General features: G+C 45.3%; 1 protein-coding gene across 7 annotated transcripts in view; it reads left to right on the top strand.

The window, feature by feature from the left end:
* Positions 1 to 24382, top strand: part of far1 (fatty acyl CoA reductase 1) — a 136048-nt gene that overhangs the window by 93783 nt on the left and 17883 nt on the right. For 5 of the 7 annotated variants that reach the window (XM_086008349.1, XM_086008352.1, XM_086008347.1 and 2 more), the window contains 2 exons: positions 1219 to 1286; positions 7407 to 7578. In XM_086008349.1, coding sequence (XP_085864475.1) covers positions 1219 to 1286; positions 7407 to 7578 — 240 coding nt within the window. Of the gene's footprint in view, positions 1 to 1218; positions 1287 to 7406; positions 7579 to 8456; positions 8629 to 24382 lie in introns of all 7 variants that reach the window. The other 2 variants (XM_086008353.1, XM_086008351.1) reach the window with 1 other exon arrangement.

The raw sequence follows: 24382 nt of genomic DNA, 5'->3' as shown, positions 1-24382 counted from the left end.
GAAAAACCTCAATTCGATCATTCCTTAACCTTCTATACTCAATGGAATACAGGCCTAGTCTATGCAACCTGTCCTCATAATTTAACCCTTTTAAGCCCCGATATCATTCTGAACCTTTATAAAACACTGGTTTGGTCATAACTGGAGTATTGTGTCCAGTTCTGGGCACCGCACTTTAGGAAGGATGTGAAGGCTTTAGAGAGGGTGCAGAAAAGATTTACAAGAATGATTCCAGGGATGAGGGACTTCAGTTACGTGGATAGACTGGAGAAGCTGGGGTTGTTCTCCTTGGAGCAGAGAAGGTTGAGAGGAGATTTGATAGAGGTGTTGAAAATCATGAGGGGTCTGGACAGAGTAGAGAGAGAGAAACTGTTCCCATTGGCGGAAGGGTCGAGAACCAGAGGTCACAGATTTAAGGTGATTGGCAGAAGAACCAAAGGCGACATGAGGAAAAACTTTTTTATGCAGCGAGTGGTTGGGATCTGGAATGCGCTGCCTGAAAGGGTGGTGGAGGCAGATTCAATCGAGGCTTTCAAAAGGGAGTTTGATAAGTACCTGAAGAAAAAAAAAATTGCAGGGCTACAGGGGGGAGTGGGACTAGTTGAAGTGCTCTTGCAGAGAGCCGGCACGGGCTCGACGGGCTGAATGGCTTCCTGTGCTGTAACAATCCTATGATTCTATTGTATGGTGAATCTGTGCTGCACCCCCCGGGTCAATATCGCCTTTGAGGTGCGGTGCCCAGAACTGAATGCAGAACTTCAGATGGGGTCTAACCAAAGCTTTATGCAACTGAAGTATAACGTCCAGCCCTTTGTATTCCAGCCTTCTTGAGATAAAGGTCAATATTCACTGAGCCTTTTAAATTAGTTTTTGTGCAGGTCCACTAGTTTCTATTACGTGTTCTCTGCAGCTCCCAAGAAATTGAGGATAAAATCCTTCATGTATCCCAAAGTGGCTCAAATTTTTTCCTTCACCTTACATGGCAAAATCTGTAATTTCTTCAGCAATTTCAGTAGATTTCTTGTTTAAAAAGGAAATTCAAGAGGCACCTGTATTTCTTCCCCCCCCCCCCCCCCCCCAGTATTGGTTATAGGGTTGAACCATTGTGAGGTTTAAGATGGATGCTGTTCAGATTCTGACCATGAAATTGTCTACTTTTTCAGAACCAAGTCAGTCGCTGCATTAAAAGTACCATGTCGTTTTAATTTTACCTTTTAGGCCAAGAAACATCTTAGTTTACAACTGTACCACAGGTGGCACCAACCCTTTCCACTGGGGTGAAGTTGGTATGAAATGTGGTTTTATTATTTTAAAATACTCGTTGCATTGCAAAAATGTTAAGTGCTTGTGATTAACTTAATGAGTGTAATTTCAGTTCAGCGGTATTGCTGCCGAGTGTAACGTGGTGAAATGTGGTTTTGGGATAGTAAACCAAGCATACAGCAGCTGCCTGCAATTTTCTAATCGAAATGAAGCAAGAGGAGAATTGAGATTTCCAAACGTGTACATGCCACTGTCCTGACGCATGGACCTTTCTTGCATGATTTGGAAGCCTGTTTTTAGTTTCATGACCCTTGGAGTTAAATTACATATGGAGTTCAGTAACCTTAACAATTGACAGTGCAGTTATTTTCTGGCTAATTGCCTGCGTGGCACTGCTTGTACAGAAAAGAAAGTCACCACTACAATATAATAATACAATGAGGTTGAAAAGTACAGTTTCACGTCTTAATGCACAGCGAGTAGAATATTGAAAATATTAAGCAAAGATGATTCAAATTTATTTTCTTCCACTCTTAACCAAATGCAATTTTGACCTAGAGAATCTCTTTACTTACTGCATTCTATTTTCTTGGGCTAATCGTGTCACAAGATAGGCTTGTGCCAACCGTGTTGCTCCCAACCTGTTTTTCTTTGTGTTGAAGCTCTCCTGCTGTGCACACTAGGTTTAACGGTGGTGGTTACTCGTGCATGATCTCCCCACGCTGCTCTTCAAAATTGATGGAAGTCCAGTCCAGCCAAAAAGTTTTAGTGTTACAAAGCGATACTAGTTGGCTTATGAGTAAAATGGTCATTGCTTTACATGCTGCTACAGATGTAATTTTCTTAACTCCATATACACTTAAAATACATCAAACTTTCACGGTAGGCGGCTATGTCAAAATCTGAAACCTGTCTGTCGTCTTCCCCCCCACCCCCCCCCCTCCAAATTAGATGCCTCCTGTCTCTTTTTGGTAAACTGCATAGATTAAAATGAAAAATTAATTATGCCACAGATGCAGTGTGTGGTTGAGGTTGAAGCGGGTAATATAGGACCCAGAACATGAGTTGTACTTTAAGGAATGTAGCATCCAATGATAGCAGCAGCTTGTATTTATATGGCGCCTTTAACGTAGTAAAACGTCCCAAGGCGCTTCACAGGTGCATTCTAAAACAACATTTGACACCTAGCCACTTGAGATATTGGGGCAGATGGCCAACACCTTGGTCAAAGAGGTAGGTTTTAACTAGCTTCTTAAAGGAGGAGGAGTGAGAGGCGGAGAGGTTTTGTGAGGGAAATCCAGAGCTTAGAGCCTAGACAGCTGAAGACACGGCCGCCAGTGGTGGGGTGAAGAATATCGGGGATGCGCAAAAGGCCAGAATTGGAGGAGCGCAGAGACCTTGGAGGGTTGTAGGGCTTAGAGATAGGGAGGGGCGAGGCCTTAGAGGAATTTTAAAATCGAGGCATTGCTTAATCGGGAGCCAATGTAGGCCAGTGAGCACAGGGGGTGATGGGTGAACGGGACTGGGTGTGAGTTAGGACACGGGGCAGTGAGCACAGGGGGTGATGGGTGAACGGGACTGGGTGCGAGTTAGGACACGAGGCAGTGAGCACAGGGGGTGATGGGTGAACGGGACTGGGTGCGAGTTAGGACACGGGGCAGTGAGCACAGGGGGTGATGGGTGAACGGGACTGGGTACGAGTTAGGACACGGGGCAGTGAGCACGGGGTGATGGGTGAACGGGACTGGGTGTGAGTTAGGACACGGGGCAGTGAGCACAGCGGGTGATGGGTGAACGGGACTGGGTGTGAGTTAGGACACGGGGCAGTGAGCACGGGGTGATGGGTGAACGGGACTCGGTGTGAGTTAGGACACGGGGCAGCAGAGTTTTGGATGAGCTCAGGTTTACGTAGGGTAGAACGTGGAATGATGGGTATTACTTGGGTATTAACAAAAATACTTCTATGTAGTGATAAGCACATCTTTTAAACTGCATATTCTTAAAGGTTAGATATTTTCATTCCATTTGGAGATGAAAGTAGAACTTTGTATAAGTTAAGATACAAGAACACAAGAAATAGGAGCAGGAGTTGGCCCTTCGAGCCTACTCCGCCATTCAATAAGTTCATGGCTGATCTTCCTCAACTCCACTTGCCTGCACTACCCCCATATGCCTTGGTTCCCTTAATATTCAAAAATCTATCGATCTCTGTCTTGAATATACTCAACGACTGAGCCTCCACAGCCCTCTGGGGTAGAGAATTCCAAAGATTCACCACCCTCTGAGTGAAGAAATTCCTCCTCATCTCAGTCCTAAATGGCCAACCCCTTATTCTAAGACTGTGACTCCTGGTTCTAGACTCCCCAGCCAGGGGAAACATCCTCCCTGCATCTACCCTGTCAAATCCTGTAAGAATTTTGTATGTTTCAATGAGATCACCTCTCATTCTTCTAAACTCTAGAGAATATAGACCTAGTCTACTCAATCTCTCCTCATAGGACAATCCCCCCCCCCCCCCCCCCCCAATCCCAGGAACCAGTCTGGTGAACCTTCGTTGCACTCCCTCAATGGCAAGTATATCCTTCCTTAGGTAAGGAGACCAAAACTGTACACAATACTCCAGGTGTGGTCTCACCAGGGCCCTATATAATTGCAGTAAGACGCCTTTACTCTTATACTCAAATCCTCTTGTAATAAAGGCCAACATACCATTTGCTTTCCTAATTGCTTGCTGTACCTGCATGTTAACTTTCAGTGATTTGTGTACAAGGACACCCAGGTCCCTCTGAACACCAGAATTTCCCAATCCCTCACCATTTAAAAAAATACTCTGCTTTTCTATTTTTCCTACCAAAGTGGATAACTTCACATTTCTCCACATTATATTCCATTTGCCATGTTCTTGCCCACTCACTTAGCCTGTCTATATCCCCTTGAAGCCTCCTTGCATCCTCCTCACAACTTACATTCCCACCTAGCTTTGTATCATCAGCAAACTTGGATATATTATATTTGGTCCCCTCATCTAAATCATTGATCTAGATTGTGAATAGCTGAGGCCCAAGCACTGATCCTTGCGGTACCCCACTAGTTACAGCCTGCCAACCCGAAAATGGCCTGTTTATTCCTACTCTGTTTTCTGTCCATTAACCAATTCTCAATCCATGCTAATATATTACCCCCAATCCCATGAGCCCTAATTTTGTTTAATAACCTCTTGTGTGGCACCTTACTGAATGCCTTCTGAAAATCCAAATACCCCACACCCACTGGTTCCCCCTTATCTATTCTGCTAGTTACAACCTCAAAAAACTCTTTGTCCAACACGATTTCCCTTTCATAAATCCGTGTTGACTCTGCCCAATCCTATTATTATTTTCTAAGTGCCCTGTTACCACATCCTTCAGAATAGATTCTAACATTTTCCCTACTCCTGATGTAAGACCACTGGTCAAATGAAGTGGGATTCTAAAGTACGTTGCAATTTCAGACGAGACCTAATTTACCTTTTTCAAAGCAAAAAATGAAGTTCTTCAAAGGAAAAGTCAGCATCTTGTATAATAAATACATCTGAATAGTGTTAAACGTGTGGTCGTTGTTACCTTAAATGCCAGATCACACACATTCACTTGTAGCACTTGTGGGGATGTTCACTGATGACTGCACAGTGTTCAGCGCCATTCGCAACTCCACAGATAATGAAGCAGTCCATGCCCGCATACAACAAGACCTAGACGACGTTCAGGCTTGGGCTGATAAGTGGCAGGTAACATTCGCACCACAGAAGTGCCAGGCAATGACTATCTCCAACAAGCGAGAGTGTAACCACCTCCCCATGACATTCAATGGCATTACCATCGCCGAATCCCCCACCATCAACATCCTGGGGGTCACCATTGACCATAAACTTAACTGGACCAGCCACATAAATACTGTGGCAACAAGAACAGGTCAGAGGCTAGGTATTCTGCGGCGAGTGTCTCACCTCCTGACTCCCCAAAGCCTTTCCACCATCTACAAGGCACAAGTAAGGAGTGTGATGGAATACTCTCCACTTGCCTGGATGAGTGCAGCACCAACAACACTCAAGAAGCTCGACACCATCCAGGACAAAGCAGCCCGCTTGATTGGCACCCCATCGACCACCTTAAACATTCACTCCCTCCATCATCAGCGTACCGTGGCTGCAGTGTGTACCATCTACAAGATGCACTGCAGCAACTCGCCAATGCTTCTTCGGCAGCACCTCCCAAACCCGCGACCTCTTCCACCTAGAAGGACAAGGGCAGCAGGCACATGGGAACACCACCACCTCCAAGTTCCCCTCCAAGTCACACACCATCCTGACTTAGAAGTATAGCGCCAATCCTTCATCGTCGCTGAGTCAAAATCCTGGAACTCCCTCCCTAACAGCACTGTGGGAGTACCTTCACCACACGGACTGCAGCGGTTCAAGAAGGCGGCTCACCTCCACCTTCTCAAGGGCAACTACGGATGGGCAATAAATGCTGGCCTTGCCAGCGACTCCCTGATCCCATAAATGAATTAAAAAAAAAAAAAAAGCAATACAGGATCCAGACTTTATTGGAACATCTTACTTCACAGAACCAGCTGTGACCTCATACAGGAAACTTTGTGCTATCCGGCACCCACGGGACTGAGCTGCTGGCGTTGCCTCAAAACTGCCGTACTCTCCAGAGTTAATGTTGAGAGATACGGCGATTCTTATCTCCGTATTTGACAACAAACACTGAGCAACAGCTTCTAAACACTCGGGTGTGGCCCTAAAGCTCTGTAGCTGAAGCTGTTGCTATAGCTACAGACCTTGCACAGCTTGACTGTTCAAACAAAAAGAATAAAAAACGGCGGCTGATTTTTGCCGGTGGCTCCAGATTGCTGGATAGCTCACTTCCGGATAGCACAAAGTTTCCTGTACTATCTAAAAACCAGTATGACCTGTTAAACAGTGGTTCACTCACATCTCTTGTACCAATTTTACCTTTCATCACAACATTCCATGCATGCCACTAATAAATCATAGTATGCCAAAGATGCATAGCAATGACCACAGAATAACAGCTTGAACTAAACAAACATGCTGGTTCTTTTGCCAATCACCTTAAATCTGTGCCCTCTGATTATCCAACCCTCAGTCATTGGAAACCGGTTTCTCTTTATTTACTCTGTCTAAACCCTTCATGATTTTGAACACCTCTATCAAATCTCCCCTCAGTCTTCTCTGCTCCAAGGAGAACAACCCCAGCTTCTCTCGTCTATCCATGTAACTGGTTCCAGGGCCGAGGGGATACATTCTAGTAAATCTCTTCTGCACCCTCTCCAAAGCCTTCGTGTCCTTCCTAAAGTGCAATGCCCAGAATTGGACACAATACTCCAGCTGGGGCCGAACTAGTGATTTACTTTGCATAAAGCCGCCTCAGTGTGATAATATGGTCTGCAGATTCTACTGCTACAGTTTGATGTATTTTATTTTGTGATTCTGCAGCTGGTAGGATTATGTGTTAAAGTCCTGTTGTTATATTTGGGTGTGTGGTTGGTGAACAAACATCTTGCTTCATTTCCTATGGCACCAGGTGTGCCGAGCTGTGCAATACCCTGTTGCCTCGAAATTGGATGGTCAATTTGGCATTGCACTCTTTTTTGTTAGAAAAAATAAAAATAAAAAAATTCCAGCCCAGATATACTTTACAAAGACTCGAGCTACTTTGTTCTGTCTTGGTCTGATTTTATTTTTTCAAAATGAACATAAATCAAGTGGTAATACAGCCAGAACCTAGTAAAATTGCACTGCTTAATATATCCGTTCAAGCACATTTTTTAATCCTTGTCCCGTTTTAGACGACGGCGAGACAAATAGTCAATGAAATCAGATGTTTGATTTAGGTCACAAATGTCAGCTGGTCGCCGAATGGCCGCGATCGAGTCGTCTGTTGATTGCCTGGTAAAAATTGTGTTGCTAATTTCTGGCAGTAGGACCACTTTGTGGTGACTAAAGGAAATTTGTGCAGTGGGTCTGATACTTCCTTTACAGCCCTAAATCCTTTGTTGACCTCGCTTTGAGGTTTTGAGCAGATGCAAAAAAAAAAAAAAAATCGTTATACTGTCATGCAACTTTCCTTCCTCAGAGTACCATGTAATATCCACTTTCAAGAGGAACCCTCTCGAGCAGGCCTTCAGACGGCCCAATGTAAATCTAACCTCCAATCACTTGATCTATCACTACTGGATTGCTGTAAGCCATAAGGCCCCAGCATTCCTGTATGATGTCTACCTCAGGCTTACTGGAAGAAAACCAAGGTAATGGTGGCTAGCTTTACCCTGTACTTGTATCCTTAACTGAACCAATATGTGTCTTTTTTCAAAAAGCCCATCTTTTTTGTTCTACTTCAGAACCCTTGAGCTATAGTCTCCATCTAACCATTTGATGTGCAAAAGGACCTACGCAGTTAGGATGCCTAATTTTAGCAACCGTAAATACTGATTGGAGATCCGACAGAGCGTGTGTCTCATTTTCTGGAAGAATGGCGCACAAGTAAAAGTTCTCATTTAAGCTACTGTTGAAATCTTTGTAACTTAGAAATGTTTGGGAGTTGTTAACATATTTAAAGGAAGTTTTCAGGCTTCAAAATGCTTGTATTTAATGCATCCCGATGCAACATTCCTGGGACAAATTCCAGTCTTAAGTTTGGGGGGGAGGAAGCAGTTTTGAAAGTGAATGGTTTTCCATTGCCGCTTGATTAAAATGTCCTGTGGGCGGACGTGAAGAACTTGTGTGTGTGTATGTGTGTGTGTGTGTGTGTGTGTCTTTCAATTCAATTTAACTTTCACCAGAGCACTAGGAGAGTCTCACATGTCCAAGAAAGCCACCTTTTTAAAATTTTAATTGCAAGTACAGCTATTTTTTTGTTTGAAGAAATGTGACACAAGGCCATTTCGACGTTTCCCAATTTGCAGTGGAAGCACAGCGATGGCACCTAATCTGCTGCAACTAATGATGCCTGAATGGAAAACGTGCACTTTGAAAACCTGCTGATTTGTAGATGAAATGGGAGGGATGGTTTTTGTGACTTTTTTTAAAATTTGAAGCCTGGAATTTTTCATTTAAATCTTCACTGTCCCCACTGGTGTAAGGTATGCTTCGTTCAAAACAACAGTAATGCTTATTTTCTCTGCAGAGTATCATGTAAATATGTCCTTCAAGATGAATCCTTTAGAACGGGCCCTGAGGCGCCCTAATGTAAACCTTCGTTCCAACCCTATTTTGCATCAGTACTGGATTGCTGTCAGTCATACAGTACCTGCATTGTTTTATGATGCTATTCTCAGGCTGACTGGTCAAGAACCCCGGTAAGAATAGCTGAGCAGAGGATAGCCTTTATATTGGCAGTGTTTTTTGGAGTTCACCTACATGGGCTTCAGCGGCATGGTTCTTAATGCTGTTTAACTTTTTGCATTTGTATGTGTTTTTTTTTTAAGGTAACTGTTGGTGCACTAATCTTAATCACAAAACCTGCATGGTCCTCTTCCCATGGCTCTCTTCAAATTTTAATAGGGATCTTCAACTTAAAAGTTGAGATGTATTTTGTATAAGCAGCGCAATGGAGCGCCAGCGTGCCAGGCCAGGGTAGCAGGGTGTGAGCGCGTAACCTGCCGTTCCCCAAGCAATGAGGTTTCTTCCCCCCCTCCCCCCCAGCTCAGCCGTGCGGTCAGGGTGGCACTGAGAAGAGGCGAGGGACTTGGTTTGGAGGGAGGGGGAAGAAAAAAGAAAGAAAAGGGGGAAGGGAAAAATCCCAGTCCCAGACCCCTCCTACCAGCCGGACAGAGAATGGCATCGCACGTCTGGGAGTAAGTCTTCTGTCTGGCTTCTCAGGTGAAATAGCGCACCATTTGGGGGAGGGGGAGAAAGGAGGAAATTAAGGGTGAAGTAGGAAGGAATCTATTAGAAACGTAATATTTATGTTCAACAGCAGGGGTGTCCAAAATATGGCTGTCAAATTCTGGTGTGGAATTGATTGGTTGCATGTGTGATAGTTTCCCCTCAATCAACGTACTGAAATTGCTTTCGGCTTCGAAGTAATTGAGTGAAAGGTCATAAAGAAAAAGAACTTGACTTGTATAACGCTTTGGGTAATTATTTTTGAAATACAGTCACTTTTAGAACGGTAAACACAAAAGCTGATTTGCACACAGCAAGATTCCACAAGCAGCAAATGGTTGTTTACTGTGTGGGGTGGGTTGAGGGAGGACTATGGGCCGGGACACCGGGGAGAACTCCTCTTAGGACATCTTTTATGTCTACCTGTATCACTGGAGTGGGCAGGCAGAGCCTCAACTGAAATGTTTCCTACAATGAAAGCCCCCCCGACAGTCAATTTTTTCCTTCCCACCCACCCATCCAAACAGAAAAGCTCTATGCATTTTTCTTTTGTCAAAGCTGAAGGGTGAGAGATTTTAACTTTCAAGTATACTTTGTTCGATACCTAAACCGTGTAGGTTAGTTAAAACACGTGTGCACCTTTTGAAATAAGAGGTGTAATACTCCACATACCTGAGCGGGGCGCAGGATAAATGCACTTGAACTTAATCGTCATCAAATTGTCACTAGAGCAATGGATAGCTGTAGTTGAGAAGCCCTTGAATTCATTCCCCGGTACATAGGCCGAGCAAAGAGTTTAGGAATAAACGGGATGTGTCTGTAACTGGGTGGGGTGGGGGTGGGGGGTGCGGCGTGTGGGGAAGGGTTGGGAGACTGCAGTCAGATGGGGAAAGGAAGCCAGCAGGTGCCGGTCGAAGGGAGGCGAGCGGATTCTCCCCCTCGGGGAAAGAAAGGAGGTGGTTGAAGATTGGACTCGGGAGGCCATTTCTGAAGGAAATTGGGAGTATTGTTATTTTGGGGGAAGATACACCGTGAGCCTGGGTGAAAGACGTTGAGTAGTGTGCAGACCAACTTTTGGGAGCTTGGGTGAGCAGCTGGTGATTGTTATTTGGGAACTAACTATGTTGTTAAGGTTCAGGAAAGGGCTCTTGCACAGGACTATGTGCAGCCAGGAAGAAAGGTCTAGGCAAGACACCAAACAGATTATTCTCTGGAGTACTACCAGTGATGCACGTTAAAATTGACAGGTAAAAGTTTATGCAGCTTGGATGTAAGATGGTAAGAGTGGTGTAGGAGGGAGGGTTTTAAGCTTGTGAGTAAAAGGGAGCAATGTTTTGGAAGAGTATTTTCGGGAGCTTGGGTCAGGGGGTGGAGACAAAGTAATGACGTTCCTCGAGCAATAGTTTGTTGCAGGTCCTTGTTTCAAATTGACTTAATTTGCAGTCCCTACCCTCAGTAAATGAATGCGTTTTGTCATGGGGCCACATCTGAATTACGATCTAAGCAATTTTTTAAAAATCACCCTTTTTTTCCCAAAAAACCCACAGGCATGAGTTAATTAGTTTAAACTTGATTCTACTGTTGTTAAGAATTGAAGGCAGTCATGTGGGGATGGTAAAAGGGCATGGGAATGGAAGGTCACATGTTGCTGAATGAGAAGTTCTGTCCTTGGGGGTTTATTCAGTTCATTTCTCTTCTGCATGCCATAAATAAATTTTAATTAAAATAATAAAGCCCATCATCTAAAGGTTAAAATATTGTGGGGAAAAAAGCCTCAATCGCTGTTACCAGTGCCATTCCCCATTGCTTGCAAGGTGAATATATTTATCATCCCAGTCGGGACCAATGTTCCCCCTAATTTTTCTTTGGGTGCGTGGTCCCTTTAATTGGCTGCATGGCCCATTCAAAGTTTAGCGCATGCGTGAAATTCCACATTTGAGAAGCTGGTCCCGAGCTGCGTGGGCCCGGCAGGCAGTTGCGCGGCTGCGCAGCTTAGAGGGAACGTTGGTCAGTATTTGCAGGAACTGCAGTTTGGGCTGGCGTGGTGTAAATATCCATTGAGGCGAGGATTTTAGTAATGGGTCACGCTTGAAGTCAGTGCTTTATGTACAGAAAATACTGAGCGACTGACGTCCAATACAGGAGCCTCACTGAATCAATCGCTTATAAGACTGGGCAAGTGGTCGACTTAGAAAGCTGGTTGACTTGGAGAGCGGTCTTGCCCACATTTCAGCAATCCTTTTATTGAATACCAAGTGTGTTTGTGTTTGGGTGTAATTGGAGAGAGTGTGGCTCTGTTCTACAGTGTTTTAAATGAGTATCTACAGACAGCATCCTTGTTTACTCACTGGTCTTATTTTGTCCGTGTGTCGATGGATTAGCTGTTGTCGCATTAGTTAGCAAAGATCAACCCTCGCTAATCCTCCGATAGTGTATTGGCTGATGCAGCTCAGCCAACAGCTAATCCTGGTGTGGAAGCAGAGCATTATAAATAAATCTTTTGCAGAAATTGGAAAGAAATTCTATTGAGGTTTAAATCTGAACTTCTGTAGGAATCCTTCTAGTGTCAGAAAAATTCATTTCTTATCTTCCACTTGTGCCGTATCATGGCTGTGCAGCACACAGTTTGGTTTAAACTCTGTTCAAATGCAGAAGTATTTTTTATTGAAGCTCAGCAGAGCCTGAATATTTAATTAATGGTTCTAGTTGTCCTGATTGGGGAGTTGGCAGCGGAACAGCTGGGGTTCAATTGAAAGATCACAGTTAAAGCGAGGCTATCAACTTAAAAGTGCTTTTCTGTTGATGCTTATTCAGTTTGGATGGTGAGAGAGTGGTATCCATGTGCAGACTTCCCCCGCTGACATTGCTAAAACCGCCTGCCTTGTCCTTGCAGCAGAACCGTCGGACCACGCTGGGATTCTGCCGCTGAGATCATGCAGCTGGCTTCAGCCGTGCGAAATGTGCAAAGCCAGCACACGGGTGCTACTGAGCCGCCTCTGAGGGGGGCAGGACTAAAAATAATGGTCGCCTTCTTTTGAAAGAACGTTGGTCAAGTTGGTGCGCGAGATGCTTTCAGCTTTTAAATTGGGACTGGGGGGCGGGGGGACTGGTAGGTAGAAAGCAGTCCAATAGAAGCTCTAGTGTCTTTATATTCATTGGTGAAAGTAAAGGATGGTCAGTGCCTGCCTTACCAGACTCCCGTAGTTTGTGCCAACACCGAAATATTCAGAGAAAATTGGCCTGAGTTGGGGTTGTTGGTAGGTTAATATAGTGTGTAATCCAAAATTTTGCGAGTAAGTTGGTAGGAACTTAAATTTGCAGAAGTGGTTGCCTTACCTAAAAATATATGAAAGTCTGATTAAATCTAGTGTGTTGTAAAGGTGACTACGTGTGTCAGAGTACAGTGCCATTATGCATTCTAGTTCATATTTCGAGTGAATCGTAGAAACTCGCAGCACAGAAGGAGGCCGTTTGGCCCATCGTGTCCATGCCGGCCCATAGAGCTCTCCAGCCTAATCCCACTGTCCAGCTCTTGGTCCGTAGCCCTGCAGGTTACGGCACTTCAAGTGCATATCCAAGTACTTTTTAAATGTGATGAGGGTTTCTGCCTCTCCCACCCTTTCAGGCAGCGAGTTCCAGACCCCCACCACCCTCTGGGTGGAAAAAAGTTCTCCTCAACTCCCCTCTAATCCTTCTACCAATTACTTTAAATCTATGCCCCCTGGTTATTGACCTCTCTGCTAAGGGAAATAGGTCCTTCCTATCCACTCTATCTGGGCCCCTCATCATTTTGTACACCTATTATATTTCAGAAAAAATTTATTGTATATTTGGTGGAAATGTAAAAGCTGTTGAATGCAGTAACTTGCATTGTGACCTGGGAATTGAGTATAATTCTGCCTCCTATAGACCTGGCAACGATCACGTGGTTGACATACCAAAGGAAATGTCAGATTTCTGCATGAAGCATATAGGGCAAGAGTTTTAGAACTAAAATTAAATAATGCAAGTTTAACCTAATGAACAATACTCAACCTTTCTCAGAAGTTGTAATAAGATCAACGTACATTAGACGTCCAACTCTAGAATTCTCGAAGGGGAAAACGGCACTAAATGTTTTGATGCCCTTTTATTAAAGCTTGATTGTGCCGGGTGATTGTAAACTGTGTCCCTGTTGGGACAAGAATGTACTTTGTTTACAAATAAGTACAGAAACTGTCGGGACACTAGTTTTAACCAAGAAACGTTTGTTAACATTAGTACAATGACCAAGTGCTTTAGATGGTAGATTTCAAATTGTTGTCACTGGACATAAGGGGTGTGCAAGATCGTCCGATTTACATCTCATTTGATTTCTGTGTACTCCTGTATCTGTTAATTAGCATGTTTTTACTGCGGTTGTTTGTTTGGTCAGCTCGGTGTCCGACATGTGCAGAAGCTCATCTGCAAACCACACAGCTAGACATTGAATGCACCCGCTGCCCCCCCCCCCCCCCCCGGAGAGACAGCTCCCACTTAACAGAAGAGCTCAGGTGCAGGTTGTCAAGAGTAAGGGATTGGGCTCTGCCAAATGAATGCAGGGGTCCCTATTGGAGTTTAACCAGCTAAAGCTGCAGTGGCTACCAGCGCGGTGCACTGCTCGGCTTTCTGCCGCTTGACCAGCCGGTCCCACCCAAGCCATTAAGGCATTGTCTTGCAGGGTAACCTGGGGTTGTCCCAAGCAGGAGTAGTCCTAGCCCCTGCAGGGCCTATTGATGGTGCCAGCTTGCTGGTCAGTCCTCCACAATACCCTAAAGTACTGCAAGCAAGCCTGGCTTGGGTGTCTGAATAGCTGGCAGATTACAGAGTCTGCCACAGAAGGGTGGCTTGGTTCCGAACTTCCATTGCCAGGCATGTCATCTTGGTGCCATCCAACCCCTCCCCAAGGAGGATAGTCACTAGCTGGGCATTTTCTGTGGCTGTATGTATCTATGTTAAATTTGCTACGTGGGACCTGTATTTCATCAAAAACTTGGATGTGAAGCCTACTGATGTGGGAAAACCTATTATTACCTGCTGTAGGTGGAGCTGTGATGGCAATTTTCACTGATAACCTGTGCTTGTTACAGATACACCAAGTGTGGTGTTAAAGAATTGACATTTGGGCTCACTGCTTGTTAAAATGTAGCAAACACTGATGGTTATGGGGAGGGAAGATCATCAATGGGAATAATTCTTTTCCAAAAGCCTTCTGCTGCTGATTGTTGTACTCTCCCTCTCGCTTTCCCTTTACTTGACACCCACACCCCCAAAATCATTTTCCGTCCTCTTCTTGTCCTCCTCCGCTCCCCCTTCCCCATCCATTCCTCTCCGCCCATGGTCGTCGTCCTCCTCCTCCAGTTGTAACTTGTGGAGGATTGAAGCAAGGATGTCGAACAGAAAAGGCCATGCAGTGGGAGGTGGCAAAAGCATGAAAGTGTTTTGGCAGTGGGGTGAGGTGGGGGGCGGGAGGAGAGAGAAAGCGCGGTAATGAAATTTACGGATGATAAAATTTTGCCGCGGAATTGAGACTTTGAGAAGGGAATAGGTTGCCACTGGATTTGGATAGTTTGGGGAAGTAGGCCATACTTCGAGATGGAGAATGGCGTGAGTGGGTGAAGATTAAAGGTTGCCTGGTCCTTAACGGTTCAAGCGCAGTGTCAAGCAGCTGTGGTCAAAACGAAAGAAAGAAAGACTTGCATTTATATAGCGCCTTTCATGACCACCGGACATCCCAAAGTACTTTACAGCCAATGAAATACTTGTTGAAGTGTATTCACTATTGTAATGAAGGAAATGCGGCAGCCAAACAGCAGCGTGATGACAACCAGATCATCTGTTTTATTTTTAGTGATGTTGATTTGAGGGGTAAATATTGGCTAGGACGCCCCAGCTCCTCTTCGAAATAGTGCCAAGGGATCTTTATGTCCACCTGAGAGAGCAGACGGGGCCTCGCTTTAATGTCTCATCTGAAAGACGGCACCTCCGACAGTGCAGCTCTCCCTCAGTACTGCACTGGGAGTGTCAGCCTAGATTTTTGTGTTCAAGTCTCCTGGAGTGGGACTTGAACCCACGACCTTCTGACTCAGGTGAGGGTGCTGCCCACTGAGCCACAGCTGACAGAAACGAACAGGGTCCTGGACAGTATTGGCTGAACTATTTCGTGCAAAAAGTAGGGCCAGAATCCACAGCGCAGCCAGTGTTGGAGCAGTGAATGACTGACCGCAACTTCGGGATTTCCTCGTTAGGCTGCGCGTGCGCTAAATCCTGAAGTTGCGGTCAGTTTCAGAGGGGTAATAACATCGAACGCTGCTCGTTGGCCGTCATTACCCACTGTAAATTCCGGGCTATTATGTGAAATAACTAATGGGCTTGGGGCACTCCAAGGTTTGCCTGATTGCCTGGTTACTGGTCTTTTTTTTTGGATCTCCCAGGACATGGAGGGCAAAGTGTAGGTACGTGGGGTTGAGTCCAGCATCAAATGAGGTGAGCGCAGGCAAGCCTGACGGCCTTTTCTTGTCCTAGATGCATCACATTTTAACGTTGAAGTAATCCAGTGAAAAAAGTAAACACTTGCATTTATGTAGCATCTTATTTGTCATTGAAATATTGCCAAGCACTTTACACAATGAATTGCCTTTTGGCGTGCAGTGATTGTTGTGCAGGTTATAAGTGTGTTGAGTGTGAGCTGTGTGCACGTGTTCACTTATCATTGCCTTAGTTTATTGCATAATATTGTCAAAGCCATGGCTCAGTGGGTAGCTCAACTCTCCTCTTGAGTCAGAAGGTTGTAGGTTCAAGTTCCACTCCAGAGGCTTGAGCACGAAAATCTAGGCTGACACTCCCAGTGCAGTGCTGAGGGAGTGCTGCACTGTCGGAGGGGCTGTCTTTCAGATGAGAAGTTAAACCGAAGCCCCGTCTGCACTCTCAGGCGGATGTAAAAGGCCCAGTGGCATTATTTCAAAGAAGAGCAGGGGAGTTCTCCCCGGTGACCGTGTCAATCTCTCAATCGCGCAATCAACATCACTAAAACAGATAACAGGAAACTTTGTTATATCCGGCACCGACGGGACCGAACTGTTGCCGATCTATCAAAACTGCCGGACATACCGGCGTTAATGTTGAAGCACACGGAGATTTGTAGCTCCGTATCTGGCAACAAACACTGTTGCTTAGCAACAGCTTCTAAACAGTCGGCTGTACCTTAGAAGCGTCTCTAGCTTAGCAACAGCTTCAGAGAGACTTTGCAGAGCCTGACTGTTGGGGGAAAAAAAAGCCACTAGAAGAAGAAAAAAAAAGCCACTGGAAGAAAAAAAACCTAACCAAACGGCTCCTGATTTCTGCCGGTAGATCGAGGTTTCCGGACATACAACCTCCGGATAAACCAAAGTTTCCTGTATCTGGTCATTTCTCACGTCGTTGTTTGTGGGAGCTTGCTGTGTGCAAATTGGCTGCTGTGTTTCCTGCATCACAACAGTGACTACATTTCAAAAGTACTTCGCTGGCTGTAAAGTGCTTTGGGACGTCCTGAGGCCGTGAAAGGCGCTGTAGAAATGCAAGTCTTTCTTTCCAATCTTTTTCCAAAGCCAGCGGAGTATGCTCCACTGTGGCCTATTTTTCCACTCTGGGTGTGCTGGGAGCAGCTGCAGCTATGTGGCAGAAGCTGCTGTGGCCCCCCCCCCAAGCTGAGGTGCAGTGGACCTTTTCCGGTTAGACCAGTTTATCGTAGATCTATTAACTTCAGAGGTGCTTATTTGCCTTTTTGTAATGGATGTGATCTCATCGGTGTTCTGAACTGGTTTGGTTGATGATGCGACCTCGGGCAAACCATTATGGAAGAGTCAGAGATTCACCTGCGATGAGACCAGAGATAAGAAACATAAAAAGTTACGGTGTCAGTCCAGATCATGGTCTGAAATCCTGAAATGGGGCTTTAACCCACAGCCTGTTTAACAAGATGTATGGGGCAATGGCAAGGCTGGTATTTATTGCCCAGCCCCAGTTGCCTTGAGGTGGTGGTTGACTGCCGCCTTGAACCGCTGGCCGTGGTTTGATGCAACTGAGTGACTTGCTAGGCCACTTTGGCGGGCATCTATGAGTCCAACCATGTTTGGGTGGGATTGGAGTTGCATGTAGGCCAGACGGTGCAGGGAACAGCCTGTTTCATAAGAACATAAGAAGTAGGAGCAGGAGTAGACCATACAGCCCCTCGGGCCTGCTCCGCCATTCAATAGGATCATGGCTGATCCGAATCTAGACTCACGTCCACTTCCCTGCCCTCTCCCCGTAACCCCTAATTCCCTTATCTGCTAGGAAATTGTCTATCTCCGTTTTAAATTTATTTAATGTCGCAGCTTCCACAGCGCTCTGAGGTAGCAAATTCCATAGATTTACTACCCTCTGAGTGAAGAAGTTTCTCCTCATCTCAGTTTTGCAAGGGCGCCCCTTATTGTAAGATTATGCCCCCTAGTTCTAGTCTCACCCATCAGTGGAAACATCCTCACCGCATCCACCCGATCAAGCCCCCTCACAATCTTATATGTTTCGATAAGATCGCCTCTCATTCTTCTGAACTCCAATGAGTAGAGGCCCAACCTACTCAACCTTTCCTCATACGTCAACCCCCTCATCTCCGGAATCAACCGGGTGAACCTTCTCTGAACCGCCTCGAGAGCAAGTATATCTTTTCTTAAATATGGAAACCAAAACTGCACGCAGTATTCCAGGTGTGGCCTCACCAATACCCTGTATATCTGAAGCAAGACTTCCCTGTTTTTATACTCCAGCCCCCTTGCAATAAAAGCCAAGATTCCATTGGCCTTCCTGATCACCTGCTGCACCTGCATACTAACTTTTTGTGTTTCATGCACCAGGACCCCCTTAAATGACATTAGTGACCCAGTTGGGTTCTAAGTGACAATCCAACAGCTTCATGGTCACACAAGGCTATATCTGACCACGTCCTTGTCTCTTTTACCACCCACATCATTCTACCCTCCTAGTACTTGTACCACCTGTCTATAAGGGAACACTCACCATACGTCTTCACTCTTTCCCGATTTTCCCCTGCGCTGATTCCCCACTCACTGTTATATCTCTGTGGTTGTCGCCTCTCTCACCTCTGTCTTTGAATCCCTTGCCACCCACCCCCCCCCCCCCCCCACCCCAGCAAAATTCTCAGTCTTTGGCATCTGCTGTTCCCCCTTGCTACAGCCCCCACTTCACTCTCTGAAGTCTGAGGGGCGTAAACTCAAGTTTATGATAAGTCCCAGGCATCTGTAGTGGGACCTCTGCTTTTCACCATATATGTTAACGACTTCGATGAAGGAATCGAGAGTTGCATATCTATTTTTGCAGATGACCAAGTTAGGAGGGTACAGCAAGATGTGTAGATGGGAGCAGGAAGTTGCAAAGGGCCATTGACCGATTCAGTGAGTGGGCAAAACTCTGGCAGATGGATTTCACTGTGGGGAAGTATGAGGTCATAGAATAATAGAATGATACAGCATAGGAGGTGCCTGTGCCGGCTCTTTGAAAGAGCAATCAAAGGGGTGGGGTGGGGAACATCACCGCCTCCAAGATCCCTTCAGAGTCTCACCATCCTGACTTGGAAATATATCGGCCGTTCCTTCATCGTCGCTGGGTCAAAATCCTGGAACTCCCTCCCTGACAGCACTGTGGGAGCACCTTCACCACACGGACTGCAGCGGTTCAAGAAGGCGGCTCACCACCACCTTCTCGAGGGCAATAAATGTTGGCCTTGCCAGCGACGCCCACATCCCCTGAATTAATAAATTTAAAAGATCCAATTAGTCCCATTTTCCTGCCCTTTCCCCACAGCCCTGCAAATTTTTCCTCTTCATGTATTTATCCAATTACCTTCTGAAAATGATTATTGAATCTGCTTCCACCGCCCATTTAGGCAGTGCATTCCAGATCACAACAACTCGTTGCATAAAATAATTCTCATCTCTTCTTTCCCCCCACCCCCCCCCCCCCAAGTTCTTTCGCCAATTACCTTAAATCTGCTTTTTTTTTTGCCCATCTCCAATATTTTTATTACTAATAAACAAGTGTTCAAAGAAAATGTCTCCTGGGTTTGCTCATAATGTCCAGGAGATTTATTTTTAATTCCTGGTTGGAAATCCTACACCCAAATCTGCCCCTCAGTACATGGTTGGGTAAGGATGCCAGTCTTGTTTTCCCCCCACTCAATTCTTCACCCCAACCCCTCCCCCTTCGTATTTTTATGTATCATTCACAAACTGCTCGTTTAATTGGACTTTGGTGGTGGTCTTGTTTCTATAACTTCACTGAGAGGAGTTGAAAGAATTATTGACACTGCCTTGATTTTAAACTATGAACCCAGTTTGTCGATAGCGTAAATTTGATTATTCTGCTGTCAGTATTTTGTTTATCTTCCTGCTTCTCTGTGAACCTGCCCTAATAGTGTGGCATTTTTTAACGTGACCTGACTGGAGACTATTCCGCAGTAGTTGATTTACTGTGATTTTGGGGAACATTGCTGGGCCCACACTAACTCAAGTAATGGAGTAAAGACACCAGAGGAGGTCTGCATACGGAAGCTGTTGTGCCAGCTGTGGCCCAGTGGGGAGCACACTCGCCTCTGAGTCAGAAGGTTGTGGGTTCAAATCCCACTCCAGAGACTCTAGCACAAAAAAACTAGGCTGACACTTGGAACAAGATCATATGAACATAAGAAATAAGAGCAGGAGTCGGTCGTTCGGCCCCTCGAGCCTGCTCCGCCATTTAATGAGATCATGGCTGATCCGATTTTGGCCTCAACTCCACTTTCCCGCCCGCTCCCCATAACCCTTGACTCCCCCTGTAGCTCAAATATCCGTCTATCTCAGCCTTGAATATACTCAATGACTCCGCCTCCACAGGTCTCTGGAGTAGAGAATTCCAAAGATTCACAACCTTCCGAGAGAAGAAATTCCTCCTCGCCTCCGTCTTAAATGGGCGACCCCTTATTCCGAGACTATACCCCCTCGTTCTAGATTCCCCCACGAGGGGAAACATCCTCTCCGCATCTACCTTGTCCAACCCCTTCAGAATCTTTTATGTTTCAGTAAGATCCCCTCTCATTCTTCTAAACTCCAGTGAGTATAGGCCCAACCTGCTCAACCTTTCCTCACAAGACAACCCTTCCATCCCAGGAATCAACCTAGTGAACCTTCTCTGAACTGCCTCCAATGCAAGTATATCCTTCCTTAAATAAGGGGACCAAATCTGTGTGCAGTACTCCAGGTGTGGTCTCACTAACGTCCTATACAGTTGTAGTAAGACTTCCCTACTTTTATATTCTATCCCCCTTGAAATAAAGGCCAACATTCCATTTGCCTTCCTAATTACTTGCTGTACCTGCATGTTAACTTTTTGTGTTTCATGTTTGAGGACACCCAAATCCCTCTGTACTGCCGCATTCTGTAGTCTTTCTCCATTTAAATATTTTTCTTTTCTGTTCTTCCTACCAAATTGGATAACTTCACATTTTCCCACATTATACTCCATCTGCCAAATTCTTGTCCCCTCACTTAACCTATCTATATCCCTTTGCAGACTCTATGTCCTCACAACTTGCTTTCCCACCTATCTTTGTATCGTCTGCAAATTTGGTTACAATACACTCGCTTCCTTCATCCAAGTAATTAATATAGATTGAAAATAGTTGAGGCCCCAGCACTGATCCCTGTGGCACCCCACTAGTTACAGATTGCCATCCTGATAGTGTTGCACTGTCAGAGCTGCCATCTTTCCGATGAGATGTTAAACCGAGGTCCCGTCTGCTCTCAGGTTGACGTAAATAAATCCCACGGCAGCATTTCGAAGAAGAGCTGGGGAATTTTCCCCGGTGTCCTGTGCCAATATCTATCCCTCAACCAACACCAGTAAAACAGATTATCTGGTCATGATCAGTTGTTGTGGGAGCTTGCTGTGTGCAAATTGGCTGCCACGCTTCCTACATTACAAAAGTGGCTACACTTCAAAAGTACTTCATTGGCTGTAAAGCACTTTGGGATGTGCTGAAGTCATGAGAAGCGCTACAGAAATGCAAGTCTTTTTCTTTTGTTGTCCAACTGTATAAGAAATGGTGATGGGGAAACCATATCTGCAACCATGGGGTTTATTGCGCAGTTTGCAAAATATAATCTGACTATATTTGTATTGTATTCTCCAAACTTTAAAATAACCCTTGGGAACTCAGTGTTGTGCTTATTTTTCCGAGTCCTTGGGTGATGTGTTTTCAACAAAGATGCTGTTCGCTCCCCTGACTTGGTGGTCATTCTTTCCATGTTTTCTCCGAACTGGGAAATTCTCGGTTAACAATCTTGAGTTGTAATAGATGGACCTTGATGTCAATTGCAATAAGTTTATATTCTGGCGAGAGTTTCGTCTACCGAGGCAAGTGATGCACGAGAATTGAACACTCTCATTTCAGGCCTCGCTGTCCGCATTATAAACACTCCCACGTCTGCCATAGCACAGCCAGCTGCACTGCAAGTTAATCTTTGCTCTAATCTAATTTAGTCTCGGTCTTGAGAAGCTGCTGTTGGAGTTGTTCATTGTACTGTTGCTCATCAGCCATTCCTGCAGCCTTTTTGAGCGTCCGTGCAAAACTCTGAACAATTTTATGGACCCACGCCCATTAAGAACTGTATTGAAGTCGCCTCAGTTTGTTTCGCAAAGAATGCTTGCAGCCAAGAGTAAGGGGAGCTCTTCACTCCAGCAGTCTTGTATTGATTGCAAAAGCTGTTGAGCAGTTCACCATTTAACTTTCACATTTTTGCCTCTGGTTGGAGAAACTGTTTATGGAAAAACTGCTGGCAGACAGTTCAAGAAAACAAAGACTCACATTTATATCGCGCCTTAGCGACCACTGGACGTCCCAGAGCGCTTTACAGCCAATGAAGTACTTTTGGAGTATAGTCACTGTTGTAATGTAGGAAACGCAGCAGCCAGTTTGCACACAGCAAGCTCCCACAAACAGCAATGTGATAATGACCAGATAATCTGTTTCAGTGATGTTGGTTGAGGGATAAATATTGGCCAGAACACAGGGGATAACTCCCCTGTTCTTCTTCGCAATAGTGCCGTGGGATCTTTTACGTCCATCTGAGAGAGCAGACGGGGCTTCGGTTTAACGTCTCATCCGAAAGACGGCACCTCCGACAATGCAGCACAGATGCTCTGATTTTTTTTTTTTAGCCTTTTGCATTGGGTGGGCATTTGCCCAAGGGTTCCCCCTTGCCCTGATCTCAGCTTGGTCGTTTTCTCGTTGGATGAGAGTACACTTACTTGGAAATCACGGTTGTTCCCTGTTCTGGCCATTGCCAATAATATATTGTCCTTGCGATGAAGCTGCTAAAGGGCGGTGTTTGGTGCCAGTGCTTCTGTTTATGTATTGTAATGTAGCGGAGATGTCGCCACATGAAAGTAATAATTTATGTTACTACTTTACTTTCTGCAACAAATAAGCATCAATAGTCGTCAGTATCCATGTGGAATCTGAATGCAAATGGCTCCAGCTTGTTAACTGAAGTGATCTGGTTGCCCCTACTTGCACTGATCTTGCTGTGATGTATGCTGAAGAAAGGCAGTTGAACTTTTTAAGGTTTGACCTACTTGGAGTTCCTCACTGGTGTCCTGGACCAATATTTATTCCTCAAACAATATCAAAACATTGGTCATTATCGCATTGCTGTTTGTGGGAGCTTGCTGTGCACAAATTGGCTGCCACGTTTCCTACATTACAACAGTGCCTACAGTTCAAAAGTACTTCATTGCCTGTGAAGAGCTATAGGACGCCCTGAGGTCGTGAAAGGCGCTGTGGAAATGCAGCATCGTTCTTTCTCTCTCTTCTCCCCCGCCCTCGCTCCTCCCCCGTCCTCACTCCTCCCCCGCCCTCAGCAGTCTCCTCTCAAGCACAGTAAAAATTGCCAATGGACAGCACAGCATGGACTAACCACCAAAGTACGGGTACCCCCATCTAACTAAAATGTGGCAATCCAGAAATAAGGGCACATGTGGCGCCTCTGGGCAAATACCTGCCCAATGCAAAACGGCAAATTCACAGCATCTTCACTAACAAACATAAAACACAGTTCCTCTAACTTGGTGCTGTCCAATAGAAATCACTCGCCACAGGTGAGGCCACGGCGATGTCGTACTCGCCACATGCACTAGTTTTAGTGGAAAACTCCTTATACACACTAATACAGGTAAATGTACTTAATGTGTGAGTATTTACTGAACAAACATCCACCAAGATTCAGTAACCAAGGAAGTGAAACCACGCACAGCAATCAAAAAAAACAACTCTCTCACTCTGCTCTTATTTTACCAGCCATCGCACATCTGCATTCCCAATTAGCCACATGCGGCTAATTTATTGGACACCACTGCTCTAACCAGGGGCAAAAATGTGTAAGATAGAATACTGTAAACGGGTTAACAGCTTTAGCAATCAATCATAGACTAATGGAATAAGGATCTGGCCTGTTTCTGTGCTGTAAGTTCTATGTACAGGAAACTTTGGTTTATCCGGAGGCTATATGTCCGGAATACTCGATCTAACGGCAAAAATCAGGAGCCGTTTTCTATACGTTTTTTTTTAGTTCTCGTTGCTTTTTTTTTCCCCCCAGTCAGGCACTGCAAGGCCTGTAGCTATAGCAACAGCTTCAGCTAGAGACGCTTGCAGCTGCAGCCGACTGTTTTGAAGCTGTTGCTAAGCAACAGGGTTTGTTGATTCACACGGAGCTTTTCAGTTCCGTATGTTTCAACATTAACGCTGGTATGTCCGGCACTTTTGATGGTACGGCACCAGCTCGGTCCCATCAGTGCCGGATATCAAAGTTTCCTGCAATTGATATAGAATCTTGGTTAGACCACACTTGGAGCACTGTGTGCAGTTGTGGCCTCCATACTACAAAAAGGCACTGGAGAAAGTGCGGAAAAGAATTACAAGGGTGTTGCCAGAATTGAGAAGATGCAACTACCCTGAAAGATTGAGCAGGCTGGAGCTCTTTTCTCTGGCAAATAGAAGATAAAGAGGTGACCTGATGGAAGTCTTTAAAATTATGAAGCGGTTCAACAGGGTGGATGTGGAGAATGTTTCCACTTGTGGGTGAGTCAAGCACAAGGGGGCATAAACATAAGATAGTCACTAACCGAGCTAATAAAGCA

Source organism: Somniosus microcephalus, chromosome 15 (genome assembly GCF_052327205.1).
Source record: "Somniosus microcephalus isolate GS21.2 chromosome 15, FLI_Smic_1.0, whole genome shotgun sequence".
NCBI classification, from domain to species: Eukaryota; Metazoa; Chordata; class Chondrichthyes; order Squaliformes; family Somniosidae; genus Somniosus; species Somniosus microcephalus.
Note: the sequence above shows the minus strand (reverse complement) of the source record. Positions and strands in the feature narration are given on the sequence as shown.